Here is an 11024-nt window from a genome sequence, read left to right as displayed (position 1 = left end):
GCTGGGGAGCGGGACGAGCCGTCTGGGCCTCCACAGTGGTCACGATGGCGGCAGCAGCAGGACCGCTATCACATGCTAACAGAGCTGGTACTGTGCCCGGCCGGGGGCAGCGAGGAAACACCTACGCCAGCCTCCTCCCAGGCTCTGACAGAAGGACAAGGAGCCATGCTCGGCCTGCTCGGACGCCGAGCTTCACCGGCACCAAAGGCATCTACTTTCCACCGAGCCAGGAATTGGATGTCACCGCAGGGCTCACTGAGGAGGAATAACTTCCCAACAAGCTACCCCACCCAAAGATGTATTCCCATAGCCATTTAAAATGTTTTCTTTTCTTTTTCATCTAACTTTCCAATATGAAACGGAAAAACTTTGGCAATAAAGAATCACGTAGTCTATGGGGTCCACATTCAACAGAGCTCCAAGAACTATCTGCGGGAATGAGAGCTGCTACCCTGTTGCCCAAGTCACACCTGCTCCTCTCCTGTCTGTGTGCACGTGTGCGCCGGAGCACAAAACCTCACCTGAGCTGGGCACTGGCAGATTACCCCAGCCTGGCCTCACCGGCTTCCCAAGCCTCCCCAGAGCCCCACGCACGGCCACCTCTGCTCGGGGTGCCGAAGGGCTGGAGCCGGCGCAGTCCAAGCAACGGTTCCAGATGCCTGGGGACCCGGGCCCTGGCCCGCTGCGGGGGAAGCACTGCCCCCACCTCCAGCTGCTATGCAACCGCTTCCCTCTGAGCTTAAAGGTTGAGAATGGGACCAAGGGGAAGGGAAGGGAGGCAGGAAGGGGTAAATGCTGCTTGCTGCCGCCTGGGTCAAAGAGGCTTCCCGTGGACTTGACAGTAGTGAATAATTTTTAAGCTTTCTATCAAAAATGGGTAGTTTCTGCTCACCACTGAAACAATCCCTCGTCTCAAATTTCCTAGGAAGAATTCATTTTCTTATACTTTTTGTCAGCCTCTCTTCCCAAATAAACGGAGTTGCCCTGACAACAAATTTGGCCCACCATTTAAATTTTCCCTCAGGTTTGGTTTTTCTCTTAAAAAATATGTAAACAAATGAGGAACAGGAAACCTTTCCCGAGAGAAGTCTGAGCCACAGCAGGCGGGCGCCGCCTGGTGGCCGCAGGGGTCAGTCACTGTCAGATTCCTCCTTGGACTTGGCCCGAATGGCCTGGCCGTTCTGCAGGGGCATTTCCTCGTAGTCACTCCTGTTGCAAGAGAGACTTTTGACACCGCCGCCCTTGGATGGCTCAGGCCAACGTTTCCTTCACTCTCCTGTGCTACTCTGAAAGGACCCACGTCACAGCTCCCCTCCCTACTGCTGCTGCTCCTGCTGCCACCCACCCTGCTGACTCCTCGCACCCGGACCTCCAACCGAAGCCCGGCCCACGTCAAAACAACAACGGAGCCACAGGGTGCCCCCAGGTAACTCATTCTAATCTCATGAAGGCAATCTTAGAATAACCGTGCCTTGAACACGCAAAACCAGGCTGAAGTGTGCCTGGCTTTCATAGCAACTGACTCACCCGTAAATCACGTCGTCGTCGGAGTCGTTGAGCATGGAGAATGCGGGATTGTCTTTGAGCTGGGACTCTGGAAACCAACAAGAGCCATTTTACCCTAAGCCATTTAGGTTATCAGCATGGACAGGAGTATGGAGGGCTGGATCCCAGCCCCAGACCCTGAGTTCGTGTGAACCTGCACAGGACCCAGAGTCTTTCTCACCCACAGGGGCAGGGGAGGGATGGCAGACCAGCAGGGAGGCGGGTAGCCAAGCACAGTGCCCACACATAGAGCTGGGGGCTAGGAGGCGGCCCCTGAGAGGGGGCTGTGCACCCACAACGCAGCAAGCTTCCCCTGTTTCTCCACTGGGCAGTGGGAGTGACTATCCCTAGTCATTAGGCCATGGTGACGCAAGGGAGATGCCATCCACGAAGCCGCTCTGACAGCTCTAGCAGGACACATGGCCAGCGCTGCGTCCACTCCAACAGCTCTCGCCCTTCCCGTGGCCTGCATGGAGGCTGCTGGTGTGTGTGTGTGTGTGTGTGTGTGTGTGTGTGTGTGTGTGTGTGTGGTTTCTGTGAGTCTTGGCTTTGCTTTGAATGGTCACAACACTAGTGTTCAACAGACTTTAGTTCACATGGTGACGGACATGTTGCTTGTGCCAGGACCCACTAACAGAACCTTACTCATCTTGTGCTGAATGGCCTGCTCTAACAGTGTCGGGCTGTCTCTCCCTCCAGGAGAAGGCACTGTGAATCACAGTGCCTGGCTTCTAGTTCAGCTATCTGGCCAGCAACCCAGACCCCAGGGTGTCTTACCATACAGCGCGTTCTTTGATGGAGAGTACACAAAGGCCAAAGTGTAGAGATAAAAGTTCAACAAGCCATAGAAAGATAAGAACTCAACTGGTGTGCTCGTCAAGGACAGAGGTTCCGCTGGAGTCTTGGCTTAGTCCATCTTCCCCCAACCACCGACCCTTTCTTATGCCGCTGACCACCAGCCAGCTTGGGGGCCCATAACCCAGACCTCGGGACACCACAGTTCAAGCCCCGGCCCGAGGTCACACAAGGTCACAGGAAAACCAAGTGAACCATGACCTCTCCTGTCACTGGGAAGGGGACCCACCAAGACATCTGGTGGTGTCTTCTCAGACACCCAGGACTGGTGGGGTCAAGTTAGACACGTGAAATGTGGGAGGGGACCGAGGCCCCCAGACGCACGGCTACAGGCAGGACGGAAGCAAGTCTCAGAGAAGCCGCTCTTCCCCTCTCTGCCAGGGCCCTGAGATGCTAGGACAGGCACAGTCTAAACTGAGTCACGAGCCGGGCGTGGTGGCGCATGCTTGTAATCCCCGCACTTGGGAGGCGGAGACAGGAGGATCCTACAGGTTCGAAGCCAGCCTTGTTGGCTTAAGAGACCCTGTTTCCAAATAAAAATATAAAAAAATAGGTGTCTGGGAGTGTATCCTAGAGGTAGAAGGGTTTCCAGGTATTCCAGTACCACCAAAAAAATAAATTCAGTCACAAAACCTGAAAATTTATGTCTGCATTCAAAGGACATAAGAGGTCCCAGGGCAAGAACCCAAGACTTAAATGACTAATTCTCCAAGCATCCCATCACAGAGGGGGCAGGGCGCACACACCCGGAGGAAGGGCCTGCTCACTGGCCTTGGGCCTGGTGACAACCGAGGGGCCCTGGTATTTCACAAGCCACCTGTGTCCACAGATCAAGCAGCCACACTTTCCCGACCTGCAGAACCCCCACCTGGATGCAGTAAAGAGACGCTGTTGGGAGAAAGCTCAGTCAGCCCTCGGGCCGCACCTTAGCCCGCTCTGCGCAGGGAAGCCGCGGACCCGGGCTGGCCACAAGTGTGGAGTCGGGGGGGGGGGGGATCCCTGGGTCACATAGGCTGGAAGGAAGCTGTGTGACCTGGGGATGGCTCTAGACGCGGTGGCCCTGGCTCTGGACTCAGGCTCGGCCATGGCGGCCAGCCCCAGAGGCTGGCTCAGCCCTGCCGTCTGAGCTTTCTGCCAACAGAGGGCGCGACACAGCCAAGCTTCCCAGGCTGACAGGAGCCAAAAGGAAGCGCAAGGAAGGCCTCCTACCCCGCTGGGCATGGGCGGTCAGAAGCATCCGGGGAGCAAGCGGGTCACGAGGAGGCGACGTGCATACTCCAGGGAGCCCAGAGCTGGACGCTGCCACCGCACCCACTGTCACTGTGGCTCTTGGGCCACGGTTCCCCACCTGCTCCCACATGGAAGGATATAGTTCTGGTAGTGAGTGGAGAGTTCTGCTACGAAGTTGTCTTGCAGGACTTGTGCTCCAAACCTTAGGTAAAGGATGACGATGCTGAAAAGAAGGGGGGCAGAGACAACAGGTAAAAGTATATAAAAGCGTGACACCACTCCACACGGCTGCCGTGTTCACTCCAGATGGTCTAGTCACTGTGGCTTCAGCATGGAAATGTCTACACACATGCACACACGCACATATGCACACACATCACTCACCCTGCCTGTTTTTTTTTTTTTTTGTCTTACATCTTGACCTCTGGCCAGCTGTGGCGACAGAATGAGTTGACCCCTATGTAGACCACATCACAGTTGCTAATGGGGACAGTCGCTCCCTTCCTTCTCCCAGTCTCTGTCCCTTCTCGCTTACACCATCCTACGACAGATGAGCTCCCCTGGGGGACGTCACGTCTCCTTAATCACACCCCCCTTGGCACAATGATGAGAACGGCACACCTTTGGCTCAGACACCTGCCTCATGCTGCCAGAGCCAGACAACCTGGACCACCACAGCTGCCAGCCGCAATACCCAGAACAGCCAGCCTCCCCCTGCCCCGCACCCCCTCCCTGAAGCCGCTCTCCCTCCATGTCCCAGCTCAAAGCCACCCAGGCCAACACCTGGACCCTCCAGCAGGCTCCGAGCCCACCACCACCTCCTCAGGTGGCCTGATGGAGGACATGGAAGAAGCCTGAGGAACGAAAGGTTCCGGAAGAGTTAAAGGAGACTCAGGAAAGGTGAATTCTCAAACTCTGGGTGTGACTGCTGTCCTTTCCGGAATTTGCCCTCTAAAGCCCACCTACAAGGCCAGGGGGCTGATCTATCCCAAGACCAGTGATGTCACAGGTCTTCCTTTTGTCTTGCTTATGATTGGTGATTTACATGTCCTTCACTTAATACACTTTTCTACTGGGATCTGATTATTAATTTCACTGGAGAAGGGTATAAAGTCTTGGTTTTAGAGAATAAACTTTTGTCAGGTGCTCATCAGGCAATTGTCCCTGCGTTCATTTCAGGGTCGCTGCTCATCAGGCAGTCACATTTCGGTATGGCTGCTCAGCAGGTAGCTGTTGCTTTCCTTTCAGGACAGGCAACCGTCCGGGTGTTCAGGGCAGCTGCCAATCTGGTAGCTGTTCGGTTTCCCCTCTCAGGTCTCTCCCTCCCAAGTCCCGGAGAAAAATCTCCACAGTGGCCACCTTCCCTCTCCACGCCCCCGCCAGCCACACTGGCCGCCAGTGACACAGCCGGCCGCCTCGGCCTCTCAGGGCTGCCCCACCCGCCACCCAGCCGGACTCTGCCGCCCGCCCCACAGCACCCTGGCTTTGTCGCTGTGGCTCTTGTACCACCTGTTCCCTGGGTGGCAGCCTGTTTTCCTCTGAGGACCGTAGAGGCCATGATGGAGGAGCCATCTGTCAGCGTAGCTACCTCACAAGCAACATCTGAGAAAGATGGCGAAAGCCGAAGGACATCAAGGACAGACACCGCACCGCAGTCCTGGTCACGAGAGGGGGCAGCTGCCAATCTGCCTGGCCTTTCTCCCGGCGGTCGCGCTCAGAACCCATCCTCAAGAGTGCCAGGGGCGCCAGGGCCTGGAGCAGCCGCTCCACCCCAGCGGGACCCTAACTGCCTGAATGCGCCGCACACAGCGCGGGGCAGGTGGCTGAGCAAGCCAGGGAGCGGCAGTCAGTGTCGCTGGGCCCCTGGGCGCCTGGTGGTGCACACCTGACACCCCGGGACCTGGGGGTCTGAGACGGGAGGACTGAAGGTTAGAGGACAGTCTCAGCAACCAAGCAAGACCCTGCTTCCAAAAGGAAATAAAATGCCACTGGGTTCAATCCCTAGTACCACATCAAAGCCAAACAAAAGCACACGCTCTGATTTACTGGATACCTGTGGACTCAGTACCCTGGGTTAACTCCACAAGGGGAGAGGACTCACTCAGGACAGTGAAATGAAAGACAGTCTTACCTTATGACAAGCACTACAAAGGTCAACGCAGTCAAAAATTTTAACCTGAGATCTGAAAAAAAGAAATAGTCCTATTAGCAAATTGCAAACCAAAACAGAAGAAAGTTATGGGGCCAGGGCCAGGGCCCTGCCCCGGGCTCTCAGCAGGCTCACTGCAGCCTGGGGACCCTGGCTGGAGGGGCCCCAGGGCTTTCTAGGGGCTTTCTAGGAAGCGGCAGTGGAGAAGGGGCCAAAAGAGCCTTCCCCACCCCTGGGCATCAGGGGCGCTTCCAGCCCAAAGACCGGCCCCTGCCCCACGGGGTCCTGCAAGTGGAGCTCACCCACGTAGGGCATGTGCCGGAGCTCGGAACACGCCCGCACGACCAGGAACAGGAGGTACAGGACGTACACAGCTGCCACCACCATGAAGAAAATCTTCATTCCCTGGAATACAGAGGCCGGGTGAGACAGGTTATGAGGCAGCCTTCCCCGGGAGGGAGGGACGGTGGGGTCTACTGCCCTCCCGGCCCGGGCAGAGGGTGCATGGCACAGCGTAGGCGCAGCCCAGGGCTGTCAGTGGTGTGGGTCTCACTTTTCCCGTCTGTGACATGAGGAGCCAGAGGAGACCCGTTGCCTGGCTGGGAAGGGAGGACGAGCCACCAACTCCCGGACGCCCCCCCCCCCCGGGGCCTTTAGAGAGTCCCCTGAGTCGAGGGTCTCCACTCCTCACCAAAGGGGTCTACTCCATCACCACTCAGTTCACATACAAAGAAACAGAAGTCAGGAGGGAGGGAGCGCTCACTCCAGGCCCTGGGAAGCCTGGTGCGCAGGCCCAGGTACTGGCCCTGGGCTGCAGATCCCAGCTCTGCTGTGCCTGTTTCTGTGGCCCTCCACCTCCCTCGACTCCCTTCCCTACAAAACGAGGAGCCTGTGCCAGACAGGAGCTGAGGAGGCGGCACACCCAAACATGCCGCTCTACTACTTGATCTGAATCTGGGCGCTCCATTAACCAACAGCCTCTGCCACCGGGATCTGTCGAATTTCTCCCATGAGATGCATCTGGGCAGCTCTTTTAACAAAGTTCCTTCCAGGACCCTCCCTGCACCTAGAAAACCCTCTGGGAGGCCCTTGCCCTTCAGAGAGCATGGCTTTGGGCCTCCCAGGGGCCTCCCTCAGCCAGAACGTGCCAGGCCTGTCTCCCTGCCCCGGCCTCCCCAGGGCAGACGCAGCCACAGCTGCCCTCCTCAGAGCCTGCCCCGCAGCCGGGGACAGCGACGCTCGCTCTTCCTGGCCCACACTCTCTCCTTTCCAGCTGAGGAACGGTTCATGAGGCTTGCACTCCGCAACCTTCCCAAACCCTCCGACTTCCAGAAGGTAAAGCGCTCAGCACTACTCCCCGCCCAGGTTTCAGCTGAAAGTTGGGCATTTTCTCCCTTTCCAGGGACACATTCAGTCTCTGCCCAAGTCAAACCCCTTTCTAAATGTCACCGCTCACTACGCCTCCCACAGAGCGGCCCAGGTTTTGCCACCTCTGGAGGAGCCACGCCGCGGCTCTGGGCCACTGCAAAATCGCGCCTTGTACAAGTCAGGGGACTCAGGAATGGTCAACCCAGACCCGGGCCTGGCTCCTGTCCACCCCAGCACTGAGCACAGCCCGCTCTGCATGACCCAGAGAAGTGCTGGGACTTGTTCAAAGAGTATGAAGGGCTTCAGGACAGCTACCCAGGCACACAGGACACACACAGGTCCTGTGTGACCACATGTCCACCCAGAGACCTTTAAAGAGTAACACGTACAGAAATGGTCTAATTATTCTTTAAAAAAAAGTTTTTTTCCCTGTGGTACTTGGGATTTAATCTAGGTGCATTCTACTTCTGAGTTATAACCCAGACCAATTTTTTTCTTCTTTTCTTTTGGTACTGAAGAATAAACTCAGGGAAAGGGTACCTCCATGCTACACCCTCAGTCCTTTTTATTTTTTATTATGAAACAGGGTCTCACTAGTTTGTGGAGGCTGTCTTCGAACCTGCAATCTTCCTGTTTTAGCCTCCCAAGTACTGGGATTATAGACCTGCACCACTAGACCTGCACCACCACGTCCGGCTTGTTCTAAAATTTGATATATTCCTTTCATGTGTCCTAGCACTTCAAGTGGGACTCAAAGTATAGTTTTAAAAGTTTATTTTAAGCCAGGTGTGATGGCACACGTTTGTAATCCCAATACTTGGGAGCTGAGACAGAAGGATTACAAATTCACAGCCAGCCTCAGCAACTTAGTAAGACCCTATTTCAAAAATGAAAGAATAAAATAGGGCTTGGAGTATAGCTCAGAGGTAGACTGTTCCTGGGTTCTATGCCCAGTACAAAAAAAAAAAGTTAATTTTATATTACTCAAGCACTTTTCCCAAATTCTCTACCTTTAAACTGTCTGGAGTCCTTCCCAAATAGCCAGTTAAAAAGATACTATAGCTGGGCGTGGTGGCGCACGCTTGTAATCCGCGCGCTTGGGAGGTAGAGACAGGAGGATCGCGTAGGTTTGAAGCCAGCCTTGCTGGCTTAAGAGACTCAGTTTCCAAATAAAAATATAAAATAGGTCTGGGAGTGTAGCCCGGAGGTAGAAGGGTTTCCAGGAACCCCAGTACCACCCACCCCCCCAAAAAAAATCCTATAAACAGCACAGTTCAAGTTACAAAATTCAGTCATTTCATAAGATGGCATTAGAAAAAAATTCTTAGGCTTTATTAACAAACCTTACCTGAAAATTTCCGGTGTCAACTCGATACTGGTACATTGGATCATGCAATTCGTTAACTCTAAAAAAAATAACATTTAAAAAATCGGGATTAATAATGAGCTTGACTTTTTATATAATACTTTTTCTCACTTGGCTGGTTTTTTGTTTTTTACTTTTTTTGTGTGTGAAGGGTCTGGGGGTGGAGCCCAGGGGCATTCTACCTCCGAGCTATGCCCCCTGCCCTATTTTTTATTCTTTATTTTGAAGCCAGGTCTCACTGAGTTGCGGAGGGCCTCGCTGAGTAGCTGAGGCTGTCCGTGAACCGCGATCCTCCGGTCTCAACCTCCCGAGTGCTGGGATGACAAGTGTGCCCACCACGCCCAGCTGTTTTTTACTTTTAACATAAACTACCTGCAACCAGCTGTGAATGTTTTCTACAAAGCAATCCAAAATTTATGAGAAATTCTAAACATTTCACCTTGAAAACCCACTCAGTGCCGCAAACCGTTCTCACGCAACAGTGTGGTGCACCTGTGTACCACGACATAGGTAAAGACATAAGGAAAGCAAAAGATGATAAACTTCCGTGAGATTATATCTCAAAATAAAAAGGACAAAGCCGGGCGTGGTGGCGCGCACTTGTAATCCCTGTGCTTGGGAGGCTGAGACAGGAGGATCGCACAGGTTCGAAGCCAGCCTCAGCTACCTTAGTGAGGCTCTCAGGAACTTAGTGAGACCCTGTTTCCTAATAAAGTATAAAAATAGGTTTGGGAGTATAGCCCAGAGGTAGAAAGCCTCTGGGTTCCCCCCATAGTACCACAAAAAATAAATAAATAAATACATAAATACATAAAAAGGGCAGCTGAGCTGAGAGCTGAGAGGAAAGCGGGACGGACTGCGGCATGCAAAGCCACTCCCAGGACAGCCTGGAGAGGCAGGCTCCTGCTGAGGCGCCACTGTCAGTCAGGAGGACCACTGGGATGTCTGAGGGTGCAGGAAGCCCTGCACGCTGGTGAGAGCCAGGGCCGTGGGTCGTGAGCACGGTAGTGGCAGCTCACCTGGACCCATCTCCTGTGGTACAGTGGAGCCCTCGACTCTAAAGGAGATTCTACACTCACACTGGGTTTTATTTTCCGTCTTACATTAGTAGACGCCTGAGTTCCCACAAGCCACGCAAGCCAGAAGGAACGTGACCACATTCCCAGGGAACGAAGCCATCCTGCACGAGGTGAGCAAGGGCAGCCCTCCTCTGCAGCGCTTCTCAGAAGTGACATTTTACCCAAATACCACTACTCACGTCTGCCATACTCCTAGCGTCACAGAAGCCAACCACAATAGTCCCACAATGAAGAATTTAGGCAAATAGAAAGTTAAGCACTTTCTTTCTCCCTGAAAAGAAGAAAAAGGAATAATAAATACAGGAAACCCAGCTAGTAAGTCTCTCCAAGCATTAACGCTAACAGGGCTTACTGGATCACAGACACACAACCGCTTCTATGTACCGTGCATCCCACTGTCTGGCGTGAGGCGAGGCTGAGGGAGCGTGGAGGGCTCCCCACACCGCGAGCGTGTGGAAGGGAAGGCACGTCCCTCTGGCAGCTCACCTGGACCCGTATCCCGTGGTACACGCACAGCCAGAAGAGCAGCAAGGCACACAGGAAGAGCGACTGGAAGAGGTCATCCAGCATCCCCGGGAACCAGCTGTTCACCAGGAAGGAGAGGGGGAAGAAGGGGTCTGGAAGACAGAGACGGCACAGTGGAGCGCAGGGCCACAGGGCCCGCCCTCCACGAGGGCACAGCGCGCTCCCGCTTTCTCCCTGGTCGGAGCCAAAGGAAAGGTTCTGAACCAAAGGCTATTTTGTTTGCAAAATGCCTAAAAGCCAGCAGACAGATGGGCACGGTGATCAAGACAGAGCACCGTCTGCCCGCATGGGCTCCTCCCGCGGGCTGGGAATTCCGAGTGCCGCAGTTCAGAAGCAAACGCTTTCTAAAACAGCGACTGAGGACGAGCCTGCCGGGCAGGCACCTGCAGCCGCTTCCAGGACTGCTGCGTCTGTCGCTCGTCCAAGTTCTAGCTAGCAAGGCAGGGGCTGTCTGCTAAAGACCCAGGCATCTGCCACGGCCTGTGCAACATGGCATCTGGGCAGCAGGGAGTGTGTGTGACACGCTCCTCCAGGGCGCCCCGCGGCCTCTCCTGGGGACTCTGGGACCAGGCCACCTCCGCGACATCTGCCAGCTCTGAACCGCGAGGGAGCGTTCCAAGAGGAAATCGGATCCTACCGTTGTACAGCAGCAGCAGCAGCAGGAGGACAGACATCCACTTCTGCTCGATGCCCCAGTCTCTCATGGAAAACTTGCGCAGGGAATGCACGAACAGGCACTGCAAACCAAAGGGCGTGACGGCCGCTCCGTGGCCCGCCAGCAGGCGAGGCTCCCAGGGGCACAGGAGGCCAGGCCTGCTGGGTTCTCGCAGGGCCGTAGGGAGGCACGCTAGCTCAGCCAGCGGATCCCTGGCTCCTCTGCCTCCACACACCTGCCCCTGGGCGGTGG

General features: G+C 55.0%; 1 protein-coding gene across 3 annotated transcripts in view; it reads right to left on the bottom strand.

Moving 5' to 3' along the window:
- Window positions 1-1130: 1130 nt before the first annotated feature.
- TMEM181 (transmembrane protein 181) overlaps window positions 1131-11024 on the bottom strand; it is a gene marked incomplete at both ends in the record, with an annotated part of 65791 nt that continues 55897 nt past the window's right edge. For all 3 annotated transcript variants that reach the window (XM_080700393.1, XM_080700392.1, XM_080700394.1), the window contains 10 exons: window positions 1131-1209; window positions 1528-1594; window positions 2323-2409; window positions 3759-3853; window positions 5762-5813; window positions 6082-6184; window positions 8496-8553; window positions 9772-9863; window positions 10079-10209; window positions 10755-10854. In XM_080700393.1, the coding sequence (XP_080556519.1) occupies window positions 1131-1209; window positions 1528-1594; window positions 2323-2409; window positions 3759-3853; window positions 5762-5813; window positions 6082-6184; window positions 8496-8553; window positions 9772-9863; window positions 10079-10209; window positions 10755-10854 (864 nt within the window). The remainder of the gene's footprint in view (window positions 1210-1527; window positions 1595-2322; window positions 2410-3758; window positions 3854-5761; window positions 5814-6081; window positions 6185-8495; window positions 8554-9771; window positions 9864-10078; window positions 10210-10754; window positions 10855-11024) is intronic.

This window comes from Muscardinus avellanarius, assembly GCF_963383645.1.
Source record: "Muscardinus avellanarius genome assembly, chromosome: 8".
Lineage (NCBI taxonomy): Eukaryota > Metazoa > Chordata > Mammalia > Rodentia > Gliridae > Muscardinus > Muscardinus avellanarius.
The sequence above is the reverse complement of the archived record's forward strand: the minus strand, read 5'-3'. Positions and strand labels throughout refer to the sequence as shown.